We start from the raw sequence: 22,191 nt of genomic DNA, 5'->3' as shown, positions 1-22,191 counted from the left end.
TCCAAGTCTTCTGGAGTAATTAATCTCAAGAACAAACTTTGTTCGTTCCATTTGGTATCAGAGTCGTTTGATCCTCTGGCCGCTCAACCGCTGCACAAGAGCTTCGTTCTCCGATCCAGGTCTTTGACCGTTGAAATTCATCAACTTTGTTGTCGTTGAAGCGTTTGCCGCAAACTTTTGGAAGTTCTCCAAATCGTCGTTCAAGCTTTTGGCCATTATATATATATATATATATATATATATATATATATATATATATATATATTATTGGAAAAAAATAAAAATAGATATTTAAAAAAAAATAAAAAATAAAAATCATATAAAAAAGGAGAAGAGAGAGCTACATATAAAATCAGAAATAAACAAAAAAAGAAATCATATAAAAACAAATATTATATTAAAAAAATCATATAGAAAAAATATTCTTAAAAGAAAAAACAAATAAACAATAATAAAACAAGTATTTCAATCAAAACGCAACCGCAGCCGAATACAACCAACCCTTACATCGTTCAACGACCAGACTAACTTGGCACATAGCCGCAACAAACTTACGCTCTAGCCCCGCCACTGAACATCGTTGCCTCTACTGTCTCAACCATCGACCAGCCACCTACAGCAGACAAGATAAGGGTTTTAAAAAAATATAAAAAGGCATAGCCAACAACCGACCGGCTCACCGCCGCAGCCACCAGACCGACCACCCGATAGGCCACCGCTACCACTAGTTGTATCTACAATCTGCCCAGTCGTCTGATTGTTCACACTGTCGACGACCTGCAGTAGCTCCTCGCGCTGCACTTCCATCCATCTTGTCGTTAAATACTGCAGTCTCGTTCCCTTTCTACTACTCTCATCGTCGGTCGCCCGCCGCTTTCCACAATCGTCCTTCGTCGCTGACAAGCCACCCTTCTGCTGTAGGCACATTCTGTTGTTGCTTTTCGTCATCAACAACCACAACATTTCTGCCAATCAATCCAACATTACAAAACGTCAAACATCAAATTCGTTTGTGTCGCCAAGGTTACAGGTTCGAACTAGTAAAGTCTATTCACAACCTTCTTTTTGTTCTGCTATCTGCTCTTTGGCAACAAAAGGAGAAAACACCGATAGTCACAACTTTCCAAATTTTAATCGTGCCTCCCAAATTAAAGTTGCTTATCAAACTAATTGTTAATTGCAAGAAGGACGTGGAGAAAAGTACCTTAATATTAAATACAAAAAGGACGTGGAAAAACATATCTTTTAAAATCAAAATTATAAGAAGGAAAGGAAGTCCCAACATAATTCAAAATTATAAAGAGGTTAACTCTATGTTCATAAAGGAGAAGCAAAACTAGATATAATAATGTTTTGAAAAAAAAGGCACAGGAAGAAAATAATAAAAAGTTGATATATATATATATATATTGAAAAAAAAGGGTGTAAAAGGATCAATTCCAAAAAGAAGGTCAACATTTTCTATAAAGTATTATTATTATAAGATTACAGTTAAAAGAGACCATTATAAAACCTTTTATATAAAAAGGTGAAAAGGAACTTGAAGGTTTTTTTAAAGGGGAAAATTCAGAGAGTTTTTCTTTTGAAAAAGGGTGATATACATAACATAGACTTTTATATAAGTTCATATATACTTAAAGGGGCTACTTTAAAAATAAATAAATAAACCTAAGTTCACCTCGATAAATGCAAATGGAATCTAATTCAAAACTGAAGGAAAGAAGATTTCCGGAAACTTCACGTAATTATGCTTTAGTGCTATTTAGAATTAAAGGGTCTATTGCGGGAAAATATGTCACTATTGTTATCTCACTCGCTGAAGATAAAAATTATATAACGCCTAAAATTGCAAACCAATTAGTGATTCCGGAGTCAAATATAATCAAAAAATTAGATTGTTTTGGCAACAAAAAATATGACATAACCAATTTACAGTTAAACATTGAGGATTATACATTTATATCGCAATTCTCAGTTCAAACCCTATGGAGCAATCAAGGTGACATTATTTTGGGTTCACCTTGGATGGAAACTCTAGGATCCTTCATCTTAAATACGAAAAAGAAGTTTTTAACATTTTCCTACAAGAAGAAGAAAATAACACTCCAGGATGTTACACTGAAGCCAAATTCAGTAACACCAGAAGACATACAAGATATTTCAAAAATAATTTTTCAAGAAGGTAAAAAAGTACTACAAAATATGCAAAGAGAAATTGACAAGATCACCACTGACAAAAATGAAGAAGTTTCTCGGCTTAAAGACCATAGTGAAAAATTATTGACACAAATTAAGAAGCTTAAGAAGGACAAGAAGTCATTAGAAAACAAGGTACAACAACTTATCGAGAAGGAAGCATCAAATGTAGAAATTCAAGTTGACGAAAAAACAACAAATATCGATCCAATCAATATCACAACTCAAGAAGAGGACAAACTAGTTGAAGTAAAGATGTACTCAGAAGTTGCAGTTCCAGCAACAAAAGATTCAAGTGAAGATCCAAAAATTAACCATTCAACTTCCATAACTAAAGGAAATCAGGTACTTCAAATAAATCAAGAAAACGACACAAACAAGATAAGGGAAAATCAAATAATTAGAATTTCTTATCGACATCCGAATCACAAGAGTAGACAACTCAATCAAGCTACGTATTTAGAACAGAAACAACAAACTGATGTTCTGAAGAATACTAATGTCAGTGCAATCCACTCATGTGATAACAATTCATCACAAGTTTCCAGTAACCGCAAGATTCAACAGAAGATTAATTTAGGATGGTTTGATCTCTTTTCAGTGCGACATTTTTGTTTATCACTTAGAAGATCATATCAGCTTGTATCGACGAAGATGATTGTTCCGAGAAAGAAATTCATTTGAAGCCGAAAAAGAGATCAAGCCTTTTTCATCGACAAACTTTGAGGACAAAGCTTTTTGAGGAAGAAGGCAATGTTACGAATAAAATATATAAATAATATAAATATAAATAACGAGAATAATTGTAATAATGATTAGTTAATAATAATTATTAGTTAGGTTGAAGAGGCATGTCTAAATAGGACATGACTCTCCATGAAGAGACACTTGCTTGGTATATAAGCAAGCCTCTCGTTCTCATTGTAAATCATTCTTATTCGCAAATTTAATATATAATATTTGTGTTCTCATGGATATCTTTATATTCCAAGTCTTTTGGAGTAATTAATTTATAGAAGGAACTTTGTTTGCTTCACTGTGGGTGCAATATATTTTTCTGATTCTCATTGTGTTACTTTTAAGCTGGGTCTTGGGAGAGATTCTAACAACTGGTCAACTACGTAACTGGATTCGTTCTATAGGGCCCACGATTCCGAATCCGTCGTGTCTGACACGATTCTCTCGAAATTCGTGTCCAAAAAACATGACATGTCGTGTCCTATTTTGACACGTCGAATCCCCCAGCGTGTCACGATTTTGGCAATCGTGTCCTATTTCCCAGGACTCGTTAGGCGGCAAAAGTGCCCTGCGTAGGTATAAAAAGGCCGCATTTGGTCATTACAGCCATGCATATTTTCATTTGGCAAGCGTTTTGGCAGCTTAATGATCAAGTCTAGGCCCTAGTATTGATATGCTATTCTTGGTAATGTTAAATTCTTAAAGTAAAAGTGACATTCTCCTTAATCTTCATCTTCATCCTTTTACTTAAATTTTTAACAATACCATGAAATGACTCAGGATGTTTGAGAGTGGTTCCGGCCTCATTGGATTTCATATGGAGAAAGTAGAATTTTAGATTTCATTCAAAATCCAACAGACTTATCAGTTTTTCAGGATTTTAGGATTGGGGAATTGCAATGTTTCCATTGAATTTTGTCATGTATTAGGGTATGGAACTCGTATTTAATCAAGAGCACCAAACCAAGAGCTTCTGAAAATGTCGCTCCCACTCCCCGCTTTCACTCCCGCTCCCAAGTAACATTGTTCCTGATGATATGGGTCTGGACACCAGTGTTGAGTTGGCATTGGCCAACATGGATCTCAATTATCCAGTGCTAGAGCCTGTTAGATTTGATGACTTAGAGGGGTCATCCTCCACACCAGTAGATGCAGAGGCGACTATGGATACAGGGGAGGAGGAGGATGCAGAGGAGAGCAGTGGGGACCATGATGTGGAGGACATTGATGCTGATTCTGATGCTAATTGATGCCTTGAGGCTTGTATACCTGTAGTTGTTTTATATTTTCTATTTCTATTTGCCATTGGCATTGCACCAGCACTACCTATGTAACACATTTTGATTCGATGACTTAATGAGAAAACTACAATTGTCAGTGTGTTTATCTTACTATCTTGTAGTTGTAAGTTGTCTTTCAGTTATGAATTATGAACCATGATTTATGTGACCAGTACCACTGACATGTATTTGAATTTTGTATGTACTATGCATGCTAATAGCTATAGATGAAGATTTATGTTTGAAATCAATAAATTTGTATCATTAATTAAAATTTGTGTAAGAAATATCTAATTTTTAATATATATATATATATATATATAACGAATCCTACGTGTCTTGTTCCGGAGGGTCAACGTGTCCGAATCCGACACCACGAATCCCGAATCCCCGTGTCAGGTGACTTAGCTGGTCAGACATCAGAGCTTTGGCAGCCCTTCTGAAAATTGCTTTGCACAACATCTATCTTCTGCCTGCTCTTGAGCAGGTGACTCTTCAAAAGATAATTTTTTCAAACATCACCTTCAGGCATATTTACAAGGACCATAGCATGGATGCAGACAGCCTATCAAAAGAGGGAATTCATGTCGTTGAAAGTCTTATGGATCTGCATAATCACACAGATGAAGCCTTCCCTCACAATCCCAGACTCTTTATACATTAGGATCTCTCTGTTTACAATTCCAGCAGATTGTCTTCTGATGACAATCTATATGGCTTTTTCCTTACATCGATTGATTTCCTAGATAGTGTTTCTTATGGACTGTGACATGCTGGAAATTATACACCTTTATACAGCCTTATATAGGTTCTTTTGCATTCAGTTTGTCAGGGGTGTTTTTTGTTGGTAAATACATTTTGTACTAGGATCTTTATGGATGGTATGATCTTGGTACTCCTGTGCATGATGACACATACAAAATGTAACCTTTTTCACCTCAATATAAAGTCAAAAAAAATTCTTTGGTAAAAAAGATCACATATTTTGGTAATATTTAATTGGCTTGCCCTGAGATTGGGCCCCTTCCCCACCTCCAAACATACACGAAATCCCTATTATCATCTTCAGTAAACCATATGTTTAGAACAGTTATATTGCAGCTTTATTCACATCATATCTTCTTGGATAATTTTCTGACTAGATCTCTCAAGAATTCGTATGCTCACAGAATCTGCAGCTGGCTTTTTTGTCATATTGGGGATTGACTTTCAAATCCTATTGTGTGGACGACCTTCATAGCAGACATTTGAATTGGTTAATTGGGATTTTTTTGCAAAGGACATTGCACAGTTAAATTTCCCTTTCACAGGATGTTCCATCTATGATAATTTGGACAATTGGTGGTGTCTCCAGTAAGACAAAGTTACATTGGTGATAACTGTTGAACCATAAGTTAATTCATCCATGTTGCGTTAAATAATCTGGACATTTGAGACTGCAAAGTAAATGAATTCGTAGTGTTTTGGAGTTTAAATCTCAGAAGCCTGCCAATCTGAGCTGGAATGCTGCAAATACCCAAATATGAGATGTCATCTCTTCCACATTTATCTTTTTCTTTCATTTGTAGTAGCATTGCAATGAGAAGTAACCTCACCCCCCTCCCACCTCTCTCTCTCTCACACACTTAAAGGTGAATCTATATGTCACTTCAATGCACATAACAATCTCTTTTCTCCTGCTGCTGCTACTCCATTAAACTGTACTACGGTATATTGGTTCCATGGTGTGAGGCCTTCCATATCTGCTAGCAATTACTCTGATCATACAAACTCCTCTTTAGATAATAATTCATGATGTCAACATCTACCTATTATTTGTAGCATCAAACTTATATCCTAATCTCAAAAGCATTATTTTTATATTATCAGAAGTGGATGGATAAAGCAGTTAAGTGGAAAGCTAAGAACTCTTCATCAATATTGAATAATAGCATAGCAGGAATTAATCAATTCCAGCACCTCAGCAAGATGAAATGAATTTGTTGCAAGATACATGAGGGTGCAATGAATCTTGTATATAAAGCATTAAGTATTTCAAAATCAAAAGCCACACTTAAGGGGCTACCTGCATTAGCAGCTCCATTTGCAGATGAAATATGGTCCCCAGAACTTCCTCCAATATAAATTCCCTGCACGTAAAAACACCCAGATTCATCACAAATACCCTCCTAACGGCCAGTGAAAAGCATATCATGGGCAGCTTGTCAGCATCACCTGTTGCCTAGCTCGCTCCAGCTCTTGTTCTAGTTGGCTCAACTTCACACGACTTGTTTCAAGTTGTTGAACATAAGCCTATCATTCAAACTTTTCACTATTAGGGGCAAAAGGAATAGTGTTTACCGACACAAGACAATTTATTTTATATAATCCATACTCTGAATTTATCTTATGGTAATCATGTCTCAGTTTCAATATACCTTTTTCCGCAGACGACTTTTCCTAGCTGCCTCACGGTTCTGTGCAAGCCGTCTTAAGACCTGAATGCAATCAAAATTTTCTCGTGTGAACATGACCATAAGCATAAACTGACACTGAAGCTACTATGTAAAATAAGGAAAGACTACATAATAATTAAACTGATGAATATTAAATAAACTTTTCAAACCATGTTGCCACAGCTATAACTGATACATTATGACTGAATTTAAAACATTCAACTCCCAAGAGGCCAATAGTTAGACTTGTGACATGCTATCTTAAAGAAATGTGACGTAGAGGCTGTTTTGTCTTAAACAAGTAATATTCATCAAAAATATTCTCAAGTTCAATGTCTATTGATAAAGCAGCAAAAAATTAAAGCATTCCAAAGTGAAATTTTCAAAATAACACATAATATTAAGATGTAACATCAAAATTATAGCTGTGCACTGAAATATACACCACCAATGTTATGAAATAAAACATATAAGTGTCAACAGTGAAAAAGTCTGCATAGACAAACCCCTTCTTGATGGGATAGGCCGATTTCCGAATTTCTTGTCCTGCAGGAAGAACTTTACCCTAAAGGTGCTAGTTCAGAGATAAATGACACCCAAATAAAATAAAATGAAAGCCTAGGAAAGAACTTAACAATGTAGACCCTCGTCAACATATCATTTTATTGACCATCAGAAATAATGTGTACTTTCTCAATACTCGTGAAAGATGTAAGCCTATATAATAAGACATCTATAAGTCTATATATAAAAATCAATGTGGAAAAAGTCGAAATTAATTCGGCATCCAATTCTCGGCAAAGTAGTTACGGCAAAAAGTCGGCATTACAATATTCATAGCTAATAAAATCCCGGAGATCAGGATTTTTTGGAAAAAGTCCAGACATTTAATCCCGAAATCGGCAAAAAATTTTAATCAAAAAATTTTTGCATTACTGAACATATTACTATACAATATATAGCTAGGAGTCAGGAACCAGCATAAAAATGGTTCATTGCATTATGAACACTAACAAGAACACCACACTTGTCCAGGAAATGAACCAGGAAAAGAGAAACTTTATAGAAAGAGAAGAAAAGAGGAACACCAAATGAAATGAATTATATTTTAATGTGCACAAGTTACCAAAGTAGGTCAATAGTGACGAGAAGACTTGCACAGCATAAAAGGCTAGCTTAGGGCTGAGAGGCTGTAGGGACAGACCCATGTCATTTCTATGAATTGTTGGTAGATGTTCTCTCTGGTTGACTTATTAATCTCCCCCACTGGGGTGAAGAAGATGGTGGGAGCCTCCATGGGTGTATTTAAGGAGAGATATGGTCAAGACACGTCCAGACAAACAGAGTAAATGAACCCATCTCATAATAACAGAATTGCTTTCATCCAAAAAGGGCTCTAGAACACAACTTCCTTTAAGGAATGAAGACCCAAATATGGATATCTCCGAAAACCGAAGGCTAAGTCACCTAGGGCCATATCCTATGAAGGTAAGAAATAAATGTGTAGACACTCTCAAGATAAAGAGAATGGGTGTCAAATTTAGAACAACAGTTTGAGGGAAACCCATTTACAATGGAATATACACCAGAGCAAACTAAATTGGTGCACAAAATCTTTGAGCCATGAAGCATAGTAGGTTTAAAATCAGATCAAAATGATGCATCTTAGAAGGAATACTATGGAATGTATATGAAAATGTGAATGCTTGAGCACAAAAAGAGCGGCCCATCCCTTAACAAATTGTGATCGAGACGTTAACTTCATGCTGAGAGTGAAATTTTTAACCTAAACCCCCAACAAGGTGTCAATCATAGAAATATCTATTAACTTCGCTTTGAGGAATAAACCAAACCTCGAGACGGTGTCCTTGGAAGTATTAAAACCCATAACCATAGTCTTGTTAGGGCTTACCACAAACTAAAGGCATTCACATAAGTGTACCAAGGCGAGCAGCGAGAAACCCCAGTGTGAGTGCCAAGAGAGAGGTTGTTTCAATCGCCGGGGACCAGAAAATCATCGGGGAGGCAGAGTGAATTTTTCCAAAGGTAGAGAGAGGCAAGATGGCTCATCTAGAGCCAGTGAGCAAGCAATGTGAATTGCTCTAAGTTGGCCAGAAAATCATCCGAGAGTTGGAGCGAATTTTTCCAAAAACAGATGAAGGCAGGACGGCTCACCTGGAGCCAGCGAGCAGGAGTGTGAATTGTTCCAGGCCAGCAATGAGCATTTTTAGTGGGAAGCCCAGTTGACTTGCAAAAAGGGAGAAAAATATCTCCCAAATATTTTGCTACTGTATTGCCGAAGGATTGCCAGTTTGGCATCCAAATTATTTTACTCCCGGAATTTGTTACATAATAAAATAAACCATCATTTGTTGCACCGGTTTTCCCTTTGGGTTTTTTCCGAGGAATTTTTAGTCCAAAATATTGGTGTCATGTTTATGTGTGTGCATCTATTTCTAGTGTTCCATGGAGACACATCCCCCAAGGTCGGGTGCGTGCACCCCTCGCACCCCATACACCTGGGACAAGGAGACATATGGGGAAACATTTCGCCGCATCCCCTTTTTGGGGATTGGTGAGACGTAGGGGGCATTTCCCCAGTGTGGGGGATGTGACCCTAGTCGTCCCCCTTCAAAATGAGCTATCTGTCCCCCCTTAATTTTGCTTGTAAACAATGATTTATAAAAGAGGGAAACCTAGTATTTGACCATATTCCCCTACTAATGTTATGCAATTCATGGTAATGTTAAATTCTTAAAGTAAAAGTGACATTCTCCTTTATCTTCCATTTTCACAATTTACTTACATTTTTAACATTTCCATGAAATGACTCAGGATGTTTGAGAGTGGTTTCGACCTCACTGGATTTCATATGGAGAAAGTAGAATTTTAGATCTCACTCAAAATCCAACAGACTTAACAGTTTTTCAAGAATTCAGGATTCGATGGATTGCAATGTTTCCATTACATTTTGTCATGTACAAGGGTATGGAATTAGTATTTAATTAAGATCACCAAACCCTCTATGTACTTTAGAGTGACTTTTTGACTCATCACTCCACTGTTTTTGAGTCTATTCCAGTCTTCAGATTTCAATATCTACTATAGTCTATTTTGCTTAGTACTAATTAGATTCTAGAATGATGAATTTTAATTTTAAATCAATTTAGAATCTAGAATGATGAATGATGAATTTAATTTTTAAATCAATGTAGATTCTAGAATGGTGAATAATGAATGATGAATATGGATCAGAGTATTTCATTAATGAATCTCATGGTCTATGAATGAATCATGTATGTATTAGTAAGGATAATGAGTATGGATCCATGTATTTCATTATTTAATTGAATTATGCATGTATCATTGTATTTATGCCTTCATTATTGAATATGAATTTGCAATATATATATATATAATATATATATATATATATATATTAAAAAAGAAAAAGAAAATATTATATACCCTGATATCCCCCGTTCCCCCTAAATTTCCCTAAAATTTAAGGGTACTCCCACACATTCCCCTTGTGCGTCTCCCCGTTTTGAAGTCTTGGTGGAACATTGTATATTTCTCAGTTCATGATTTTATTTTCCATGACATATTTGTATGGTGAAGATTGAAATTGTGAATTATTCGTTAATTGTCGTAAACAATTAAACTGCTCACAGTTAGGAGAATAATATCCAATAATTGCATTCAAGGAAATTTCACAGCCACATCATCAAAAAAAGAACCACTACAATCACCATGGTAAAACCATAAAAGTAGTAACCATCTTCCAGATGTTGTGCTTGCTCAAAGGAACTCTTTGATTTTATCAATGTAAATCACAAAATAAGATGAGAAGAGGCGACACAATCATTTAATCCAAAATGTGTTCCTAATAAATTTATGGTGATTCAATCATGCACTAATGAAATTAGCATGGCCACAAAAACAACTACAGCAACCACTATTGACAATTGTTTGTCATTTATGTCAACCCAAGGAGCAGCAGAAGAATCTTTGCTTCCAATGACAAAATGATAAGGGAGACCAGGGTTTTTTAGCCCAGGATCACCTTCATTTAATGGTCATCGCCATGTAAATTCTAACAGCAGGTGGCATGCCTCATAACTCCTCACGATTGAGGAGATATGTATGTCCAAAGTTTGTGCCACGAATTTCTGGTCAAGGTCCCCAATGTGAAATGATGATGGTAGCTAAATAATTGGCTAAACGATTAATTAAATCATGGGGGTCCTATCAGCTCCTAAACTAAGAATATTTCTTATCCAAGTCAGTTGAACAAGTCAGATTTTTATGGAATAAATTAACTAATTTGTTGAAGATTAATTTGATTTCCAAAGGAGGCTAAGTCGGCTTCAAGGGAAAAACGATTTTTGGCTCCAAAATAATTTCGAATTTGAAATTGAAATTTGAATTTTTCCCTCCAAGTGATCAAGGTCGGCCTCCCTATTGATGTCTCCTCAAATTAATATAAATAGAGGCCATTCGCTCTTCATTGGGGTATCATCCTATGCATTTGATCTGATACAACTTTTGCAATTTTCTTTGAGGCCTTGAGTAGTCACGATCATCTAGAGCAACAGGCCAAAGTTGAAGAAGCATTTGGGTTTAAATTTTTAAGATTTTAGTTATGGTGTTTCGTTGGGGTATTAAGCTCTTTTTGTGGGTATTCACCCTTGTATATTTCGTGGGCATCTCTGAGGTTGTACTCCAACAAAATTTATTTGATTCTTGAGGCCATTGCACACTAATCCAAGGCAGCTTGTAGTAGACTTTTTCTGAGGCACTGAGATACCCAAACCTCGGTCTCTTCATGGAAAATTTATGAGGACGAGGGTTCGTTCATTCGTTATAGACCCTCAAATAATTACCCAATTCTGGGACACAATATGATCTAGTAGACCAAGTAATTTGTAATAAAATAATTTAACCAAATAGCTTAAATTATTCCCAAATCACTTTTACAAAAGACTTGACTAAAACACTAAGACTCAACTAAGACTTTGACGATAAATCCCACCCTAGCTTTGGGTTGAGGTTGGAGAGAAAAACTTTGTCGATCATCCGGGTTTAGAAACACAGATAATCAGTGAGACGAAAAATCTCCTAGAATGAAATTTGTCACCAAAATCATAGGCTTACATAGGTTGTTACAGAAATACACGGTCTTACTAGCATCATTTACATTGCAAATTTGCAGAATGGGTTTACAATGACTGAGAAAATTGTTGGTTGATAATTCAGACCTTTTGAAAAAATTTGGCACCACTACTTCCTTGAACTTTGACAAAATGTGTGGAACATTTGGCTCCATATGGGGACACGTTGCTTCGATGAAGTAACATGAGAATCCCAAAATCAAAAGATGCCCCATGGCATCAGATGTCATCTGTGTATACTGAGCATCTGTTGACTTTCCAACAAGTTTGTGGGTTGCTTCTTGGATGTGCCATGCTGAATTCTAGAGAGATTAGGATTTTGACTTATTTGATCAGCATGTTGCTCCTGGATACCAAATACATCAGACTTCTTCCTTCTACCTTTCTTATCAGTGAGTTGTGATAATAATGTGTCCTGATGATTAATCTTATTCTGAATATATTCTATCAAAGGGGACACATAATTACCATAGTAATTAACTTGATAGTTCTCAATTTCCTTTCCAACCATAGCACTTTCCGTCAAACTACTTACAACAGGATAAGAGATCTCTTTGCAACACGACGGGAATCGTCCTAGTGAATTAGCAAGCGTGCTACCCGTTGCGAGTTCTTTGTTTTTTTCATTATCTGACTTGTGTTGAAACTCCTCTACTTTGTTTAGTCGATCATGAATGGCAATCATCTGGTTAGAATGCTCAACTTTCATAGCAGTGATTTCTTTGGCATGATTCTCTTCCATGGTTTTTTTAATCCTCAATCTTTCTTGCTTAAATCCAATGAGTCTTATAATTTTCTCTAGCGCCTTCATTTCCAATCTGAGTCAAATCTCTGATAATTTCATCTTCTATTTTAACCCTTGCAATTTATCTTTAAAGGCATTGATGAGAATTTGCAAAAAATTGAAAGAATCATCGAGTTTGTCATGAAACCAATCCAATGAGAGGACAAATAGTTTCAATATGACATCTTCATAGTTTTATGCAACCGAATGAGCATATCTTTGTACGAAAGTGTTGAATTTTTTTAAGTGAGCTTCAGCATTGATGGCATTATTCCCCTGGAAGATTGGAAGCTTGTTCATAGCAGAATCATCTAGAAGATCATGAGGACACCCTTGGATGTTGGCAAAGTTGCAAAGCCTGTAATAATCCATGAATTCTTGATGGAAAGTGAAACGATATTAGAGAAAGCTCCTTTTCTAGGAAAAACGAATGCAGCTAAAAAGAAAGATCAAAGCATATTTGGCCACATTCAATAGGAAAATGTCCCACAAAATGCAAAAGAAAGGTTTGCAATGTTTGAACCATCCTCAACCAATACAAATATATATGCAAATCCACAATCATCATGTCCAATCCAAATGCCTTCAAATTTTAGAATGTACAGGACATGTAGTTAATTATATCCTTATGGAACATAAATGATGCTCAACTTGTACGATATTTATCCTCCAACAAGGAATCATAAAACTCTTGGGTCATTGCAAAGTTATACAGGATTGCATAAATATTTACAAACTTCGACACTGTGCATGATTCACATTCAAAGTCCGAAGGAAACTAAAAAGAAAGATAAAAGCATATTTGGCCACATTCAACAGGAAAATGTACCGCAAAATGCAAAAGATGGCAGGGAGAAACACATTTAGCATGTGGGCAAAAGTCAATACATGAGCTCTACCCCCATCATCATGGCCATCACCCTGGTTCCTACCAATGTTTTAAAACTCCGACTCCGACTCGGAATCGACTTGGCCGGTTTGATTTCAATGACTCGGTCATTGTAAAAATACATTAAATGTTGATTTTTTTATAAAAACATAATTTTAAAGATTTTCATTCATGTTTCCAAACACAAAGCTTTAGAATATAGAGAGAAGACAACATATGATCAAAGTAGGCTCATGAATATATCCATTATATCGAAATGGCACCCAGTGCAATGTTCAATACAAAGTTCATACTTAGCCACCAATGTCAAGATTCTTTTCTGCCTCAGCCTAAGGACAATCACTAGACTACAACAACAATAATACCAATTCTCTACACCTAATGAAGTCTCAAAACCCTTGATTTAATTCTGGTCAAGCTCCAGAACAATCAGGGGTAAATATGTATTTATTAGTCCATTCGGAGAACGTTTGCCTTTTAAAAACATTGTATGGCTCAATGCATTGTTTCAGTTTTCTAATTCATGCCACTAGGATAACCATACTTCGACCTTGTAATTTTCAAAACTTTCTCACAGTGATATGCAATAAACAACAACCCAACCATTGATATGTAGGAGGGGGAACAACTTTTGACAAATGTGCTTAAGGATTTTTGTCAAAGAGCCGAGTCAACCAAGTCGACCGAGTAAAACGAGTCAATGATTGGCTCAATAGCAACCCGGCCAGCCATTCTGTTTCGGCCACCGAGCCGACTCGGCCAGGCATTGGCTCAGTCTGACTCGATTGAGTCGGAGTCAACTCGGCCGTTTTTTAAAACAATGGTTCCTACAGGTTCTATGAACCTCCTTCATCATATAGGAACCCATGATTGTCCCAACCCCTGGTGGGCAATGAACCGCCCTACCTTTAAGGGGGGTATTCACTGTTATATCTTATACATCATGCTCTTACCCTTTGAGCCCCGAGTAGTTAATCAAAGAAAATCATAAAAAGGCAAAAGGCATATAAAGAAGGGTGGAAAAATCAAGGTCAGGGCACCTCATGTACCACGATTGCTCCCTCCTACACATTATAAACCCAAGTGTGGGCTTCCCTCTTATTAGCTACCCTTGTACCCCAGCATGTGACCCAGGGCTGCCCCTTCTCATCCCCTACTTCATTCACCTATCTGTCACATGCCACCACCTTTTGAAGGATGTACCTTGAATATATTATCCTCTTTAGAAGTTGAAACCACCTAATAGGATTCTTGGTTAACCCCATTTGGAGTTTTGGAGATATTGGCACATCCCGAAGCCCATTATGGAAGGGCATACCATTATGAAGTCCCCACCTGTGGTCCATGATTGGTAAGCTCATTTACTCGATTTCTCTAATTACTTTTTGTACTGGAAGGCTAGGGGACGCATTGGATCTTATGCAGGATTGCAGATGGTCTCCATCTTGGGTTTGGTCTCCCTATACAGGGTCCTAATCCTCCAGAGGGCTACATTGGCACATGTAGGGTGTGTGTTGAGAACCATGGGCCTCCACAGTAGCAGATGGCACTCCATGGATCCCCACAGCCATTCAGAGATTGCTCGTGGTTCACTTATTGGACGAGAAAGATGCACCTAATCCATCATGCCCAATTGGCCCCAGATTTGCACCATACATTTGGCAGATGATCCAGGACTTGCATGATGATGTGACACCACCTACACCATCATCCTAGCCCTTGCAGGGAATCTACAGGCATCTTCAATTTGTTTGGAGACCCATGAGGACACTTGTATGCCCCAACATGTCATTTGGAGCACCACAAGGGACCAACCCCATGTCCATTGTTTTTGAGGGTCCTGCTCTTCATTGTGGCACCCATGGACCTCATTAGGCCTATTAGAGGGCCCTATGACATGCATAGATTATTATTTGACCTCTCGAGAAGCTTATTCTTTCATTTATGAGCCAGTTTGGTGGGCTTATCACCAAAAGTTGAATTATTATAACATTATTTTATTTTTGCGGCTTATGTAGGCCAAGGAGGCTAATTCGAACTCCTCATTAGTGTATAATTACAAGTGAGATGAGTTCATTTGCTCATCATCACTTTGGATTAGATCTCTTCTCTGTCTTGAGAATTTCGCACTTTTTCTTAGAGGATGAATTGGAGCTTTATGGATGAATTTTGATGTGAGGATTTGGTCTATCTTATCTTGGAGCTTCTCTCTTGTCAAATTCTGGACGGTTGGATATATTCTATGACATGTAAGTACATGCTTTTAATGTTATTCTTGTTTCACCGTCATATACATTGGACTGGGATTTTTGTTATTTTTAGGGCTAATTATTGCATGCATTCACTGCTTGAATTATGGAATTTTGTCTCTATTAGAGCATCTCTCAATGTATGGGCCATGTAATGTGAATGAAATCTCCTAGGGGTAATTCTATCAACAAATTTATCTTGATAAGCCATCGCATTTTGCACATCGAAGTATAAAAGTTGTAAGATTGCTTCTCTTTGACCTAGAAAGCTAGCAAAGTATTCTTAAGGCCTCCTTGACCAAGAACCAAAATTTCTCACTCATATTCATCATAGACTCCATTCTCACAAGACTAAGCCACTGATCTACCAAAAGGTCGTCACCTTAAACAAACTTATTTCACCTTTTCCTAGGTCTAGCCTAGTTGGGTCACCTAGGGCATCATTTTCATGATGAACTACCCCTCCAAAACGTTTGATCTCCTAGCCCCTCTTGCGTTGATGTTTCCTCAAGACCTCCTCCAAATTTAAGGCCATTCCGACGATGGAGTTGTGAGGAAAGCAAAGCCCTAGCTCCGAGATCAAACTTTGCCCTAGCATCCCCAAGGTTATTACCTTATTGTATATTTTCAACACCTTTAAGTGATAATCCTTTCTTTGATCCTTTCCCCCACCTTGTCTAGACTAAGGACGTCATTTGTTGCTAAAATCTTCCCTCCTAACCTAGACTGGGTCCACTTGGTCCCGTGTGGTCCTATTCCTTTGGAAGGGCAATTCTTTAAGAACCATCTGGGGTACCAATTTCAACAAGGATTTTGGGGATTGAGAAACTCCTTCACAAGTCATATCCCATAAACTTAACCCTCAAATCCTCCCTTCCTTCTCCTAAAAGAAGTTGTACCTTGCTTAGAAAGCAAGCAAGCTCTATCATTCAACCTCTTCTGGAAAGGGATTATTTGGGTCACACCACATCCATTCACTGATTTATCCTTCATCGATGACTCCATAATATACCAAGTCTCCTCCCATCAGTGAAAGTCCGTGAATAGAAGGGAGCCTTAGTTGAGGTGACAATGGGCTAAGTCTCCATTTGTTGCCCTTGGTCTAGCATTCACCCTTTAGGGATCCCCTTTAGGTCCCCTACTAGTTTGAGCGATAACAGGTTGTAGTGTTTTGGATTCAATCACTGAGCCAAGCAATGCAATGTTGTGCAATCCTTGTCCCACCGGCTAACAAGAATATCCTATATGGTGGTGAAGAAGACCTTTGTTGATGTCTCACACTCAAGGCACTCTCAAGGACTCGATCATGGAATCACATCCCCCATAAACCTCTCCTACGATGGGTAGGCCTATATCTGCAAACTGTAACAAAGCAATGATAGGGTCTGTGATCTTAATAGTAAGATCTACCCTCTCCCACCAAGCATCATCTAACATTGTGTCCTTGACTCTTTTTTAGGCTTCTTGATCTGTCTTTTTCCAAAAAGACCAAAACTCTAAAATAACCATAGCTCCAAGAGCAATTATGACCTCCCTCAACCTCTTCAGCATCATGAATGCAAAGGCAAACCATGTATTTGCAATCTTCAACAATGATAGATGTGTGTATTCTTTGTAGATTGTGAGGGCATTGGTATGATTTTGTATAAAGTTGCAAATATGTCATGCATCCTCAATAAAATTTCCAATCCATGGCACATCATAAGCAATAGATCTAAGTGCTAAATTCAAGGAATGGGCAATGCAAGGTGTCCAAAATATTTCTCGATATTCATCTTTCATAATCATGCCAGCAGCTTTGCAAACAGGTGCATTGTTTGTAATGATTTGCACACAAGAATCAAAACCTTCATCTTCAATAACTTTAATGAACAACTCACACGTATATTGTGCATCCTTGTATTTTCCAAGAGCGTCCACTGCTTTCAAGAAAAATGGTCCTTTCAAGGAAGACACCATGAAGTTGATGAGTGGATGGCGTGCTACATCTGTCCATTCATAAAAAACAATACTAAACCCAAATGTTGGTCATGTTTATTTAATAGGTTCAAGCATTTTATCCACCTCCTTCTTTGTCTTAATCAACAATGTGGTTCTAAGCTTCTCTAAATCAAGAGGAACATACCCCAATGAAGCCCCTTGAGCTAGAGCTCAGCTGCTCAGCACATCTCAATAAATAAAGGTGATCATGCAACAATAAATGATATGAAGTTGAGATACAAAAAGAAGACAATGGTAATATCAATCTCTTCTCACCTCTCTTGCTGCAATATCTTGTCCAATGGACCATGTGCCCTCCTTTTTGCTACTTGACGTGCACCCCCACTAGAACTCCCAAATGGATAATTGCTTTTCCTCAAGACTTGAAGGGGATTCTCATTCTTGTTTTTCTTAGATGTTGCAACCACCATTGCCACACCAGCATTGGCCTTTCTTTCTAATTATTTACTCTTATATGAAGACATTCCTACACATGCTCCAACTCCACAAGATGGTGTGCCCAACAAATGCCCTTTCACACGGAAATAGGTGCTCTTGATTTGATGGTTTCAAAAGTTGCATGTCCAAAGAACATTGCTTTCCCCCTTTATCTTGATCTCTGGCCCTTGATGTCTTGTAGCATACTTCCACAAAGGATATTTCAATTCTTGGATTTGTTATCTTGCTAAATTGATGTTTCTCTCAACATTTGAAGTCGATGTTGCGGCCTCACTTCCAACAAATGGAAGACTAGCAGACCCTAATGAAATTGAAAGAGGTGGGGGCATTACCAATGGGGTCATTCCTCCCCTTCTTTTGCCCCTTTCCTGTTGCCGTCGATTGAGCCATGACTATTGTAAAAATAAAGAAAAAAGAATTGTTGTAAGGTTGTGCATGTAAGAAAATGGACTGGCAGACTGTTGTATCAAAACTAGAAAAAATGGAAGGGAAATCCACTTACCTATGTTAATTTTTCTTAGGGAAAAATTGATCTCTTGTAGATAATTGCATTTTAAATTTTTCAATATTGTATATTACATTCACCCCATAACATTATATCATCATCCGCAATTATGTAGAGAGAACAATGAGAGAGTGACCAATTGCTACTTTGATCTACATTAAAGCTAACCATTGCAACGTACATCTTGTGTTGGTGATTTTGGACCATTGCAATGAACATCTTGTATTGATGAATTTGCAACCAAATCTACATGCCCATTCCTTGACGAATTACTAAAATGAACCTCTTTGGTGAAATTTTGTCATGGACTTGGTTGATCTCTAACTCCTTCTAAAGACCCAAAACCCCTAATGTCCACGAAATTGGACACCTAGGAATGTGGGAAAAATCCTCAACCCCACAAGGCGTGCTCTTAGTGGCAACGCTCTGTGAAGGGATTGTCAGTTGATCCCAACTCTCTCTGTTTAGACTTTCTCCTATGGGGTGGACCCTAAGAAAGATTTCTAAGGAAAACTTAATAAAGATAACAAGGTTTAGAAGATAAGTGAATTAATTAAGGCAGACGTGAAATATAACTTGAAAAGCAAAGAAATTGATTAGCAAGTATAAGCGTTTATGAGCATATAAACATCAATAATGTAGATAAATTAATTTTGTTCAACAAGATATCTTGCAAGGAAAGATTGTGAGTAGATTAGTGCCTTCAATAATATATTTGGAAGAAATATATGCTCAAAATGAAATCACAATACCTGCAATGAAAAATGAATTCCAAGTTACAACAAGTTGCAAGAATGGAAAGTTGCAAAAGAAATGTTAGCGAATCAAAATCACAATATATTATAAACAACTTTGAGATATGAGAAACAAGATTGAAATAGAACTTGCAAGAGAATAAAGCTTGTATTTGAAGAGAGATGCTCAAGTATGATATAACATTAAAGGACAACTAACATGAGCATGAAAATGAGATAGAAGAGTACAAGAGCATTAAGTGAAACGCTTGTAGGTAAATGAGATGCTCTCAATCCAAAGCTATATGATAACCAATTGATTCAAGATGAAACAAAGTTATGGTGAAGTGTGTGAAGTTAGGTGGTCTTGGTAAATTTTATTAATGCCTAATCTAATGTGTGACTTCCCCTCAATTCCTTCAACTTGGTAAGGACAAAGTAGGTAGTTGCAAGAAGGCTAGGATGAGGAAGCAATGGCTTCATTAATGATACCCACCTAGGACCTCAAGACAACCCGCATGCCTTTGTTCCTACAAGGGGCCTAGCCATGCAAGAGAACTGCGAGGTCATGTGTTTCAACCATTCATCCAAACACAAATTTAGGGAGATTGAATGATAGTTGAGGAAATTTCCTAAATATCTATCAACCAAGCTTATGCTTAGAGGTAAATTTTTAGAGACCTAAAAATGCAATTTAGATGCCAAGTTAATACAATTGCTTCAAATGAGATTCACGATTAAAGTTAGATGCTTCAAATGTGAAATATCCTAAGAATATCAATAGAGAAATACCATTCCAATTTAATGATCAAATAAGCAAATAACAAAGTGCATTTAGAATGTGTTTATGACCATTGAAGCAAATGTAAATTAGATCAAGAGGCTAATAAAACTACTTAAATGAATAATGCCAATTAGATCAAGCAGTTACTGAAGCTACGCAATGAAACAGAAATGAATTATTTCAAGAATGATGGAGACTACTTGCAAAAATGAAAATTATATATTAGATCTAGCAATTAGATTATGCAATGAGCAAGAAAGCAAACTAAGCTAACAATGCAAAGTAAGCAGTAAAACTAGCTAAATGCAAAACAAAAAGCAATTATCCAAAGGATCCTCTTACCTAATGAGGAGACGAGATACCAAGGCAAAAAAACCCCAACCTCCCTCCAAGAAAAAAATCTCTTTTATTATTATTACAAGTAAAAGCCTCTTATAGAGAAATGAGGGTTTTAGATATTGAGGAGGGTTTACAAAATGGAGCTTCAAAAAGTAAATACCCCTCCATAAGATGCAAGAGAAAAATGAAAAATATTTACAATTATTATGCCAAAATTTAAAATGGAGATATCCCCTATAGGTAACTAGTTTTCCTCCAAGGGATCTTCGCTCAAGCTTTGACATCCAAGATTTCAACAAAATTAAGCACAAGAGGGAGAGAAGCCATCTTCTTTGCTAGTGGGCAAAAGAATGGATGGCCTCAAAAATATAGATCTATAGACTTTCAAGCCCTTAAATCGAAATCCCCTCAGATCGGTTTTTTTTTAACAATTAAGTCCTTGAGCTTCAACAAGGGATATTTGCAAACCACCAAGAGGACATTTAGATCTAAAACAAGAGAAATTGGATCACAAGAATATACAATTAATAATACAACTTGCAAGCCTCAAGAGTTTGAGGACACCTCCGCTCTTGAGCAAGCAAGAAATAAGCTCTAAAATAGCCAGATTATTCAGTAAAAGCACATCAATAGAGAAATAGATCTTAAAATTGATGGTGTTTTCAAGCTATGCAAAGGAACTTCCTTGAAAAATCATTTGATAGGCCTTAAAGAGAAATCAATGTGGGTTCTTCCACTTCTATCCCTTGAGAGTTGGTTCGTTCAACCAAAAACTTACCCAATGCTCAAGATCTGATTCAAAAAATTATAGATCTCTACACACTTCAAAGGATATTGTTAGATCCACAAGGGGTTGGACTACACAATGAAAAAGAAGGCTAGGGGTTCAACCAAAAACCCATAAGTGCTTCTACATCTGGAGTGGTCCTCCAATCCAAAAAATTACACAAGATACCTTGTATAAGTTAATCCAAAATGACATAATGAAATTAACAAATTATAGATCAGATGGTGTAGAACATTAAGCACAAAAAGATTTGAACAATTATTACCATAGAAGCAAAAAAATAACACCACAAAGCATGTGCCCCCAAAGTCTTTTTTTATTAGACCCCAAAAAAATCCGGTACAAAAATTCTACAGAGCTTTGCTTAGCCAAGTAGCTTGATTTTTCAATGTTCAAATGAGGAGCTACAAGTGATCTCAAGCAAGGACATCATGATCCATGGAGAAAACAGCTAGATCTATTTGGAGAAAATCATAACCCTTGATTAGCCTACGTAAATCTCCAAGAAGAGTACTCGTTTGCACTGGAAGAGTGTCTAGGTGGAGTGACAATTAATTGCTAGAGTGGTAGGTGACCCTTCTCAAATTATTCTTGACCAAAACTTGACCCACGTCCCCTTCAATCTTTGGAACTCGAATTGTCTCCCTGGAGGAGTGTGAAATTCTAGACCATTTGTTGTGCATGAGGACCAATGAATTTTTCTTGGTGGATTTCTTGTTGATTCATGGAGTCCCATCACTTTTTGACTTGACTTCACTCCTTGGGAAGGTCCACTTCAGTTTTTTTTATCATTCTCCTCTTGGAGAGAATTTTTATTTTATTCCCATTTTTAATTTCTGGCTAATTATTTGCTAGTTT

The 22,191-nt window shown here is 37.0% G+C and overlaps 1 protein-coding gene and 1 pseudogene across 5 annotated transcripts in view; both read right to left on the bottom strand.

The window, feature by feature from the left end:
• LOC149164330 (putative ubiquitin conjugation factor E4) overlaps positions 1 to 948 on the bottom strand; it is a 56,356-nt pseudogene extending 55,408 nt beyond the window's left edge.
• The window catches only part of LOC149164329 (transcription factor TGA2.2-like), a 171,793-nt gene that overhangs the window by 93,625 nt on the left and 55,977 nt on the right, over positions 1 to 22,191 (bottom strand). For all 5 annotated transcript variants that reach the window (XM_089432051.1, XM_089432047.1, XM_089432048.1 and 2 more), the window contains 3 exons: positions 6,632 to 6,691; positions 6,429 to 6,506; positions 6,280 to 6,343 (listed from right to left, as the gene is read on the bottom strand). In XM_089432051.1, the coding sequence (XP_089288177.1) occupies positions 6,280 to 6,343; positions 6,429 to 6,506; positions 6,632 to 6,691 (202 nt within the window). The remainder of the gene's footprint in view (positions 1 to 6,279; positions 6,344 to 6,428; positions 6,507 to 6,631; positions 6,692 to 22,191) is intronic.

The sequence above is a fragment of the Pinus tabuliformis genome, chromosome 5_1 (assembly GCF_031772625.1).
Source record: "Pinus tabuliformis cultivar Carrire ecotype Pingquan chromosome 5_1, CPIR1, whole genome shotgun sequence".
In the NCBI taxonomy this organism is placed as follows: Eukaryota; Viridiplantae; Streptophyta; class Pinopsida; order Pinales; family Pinaceae; genus Pinus; species Pinus tabuliformis.
Note: the sequence above shows the minus strand (reverse complement) of the source record. Positions and strands in the feature narration are given on the sequence as shown.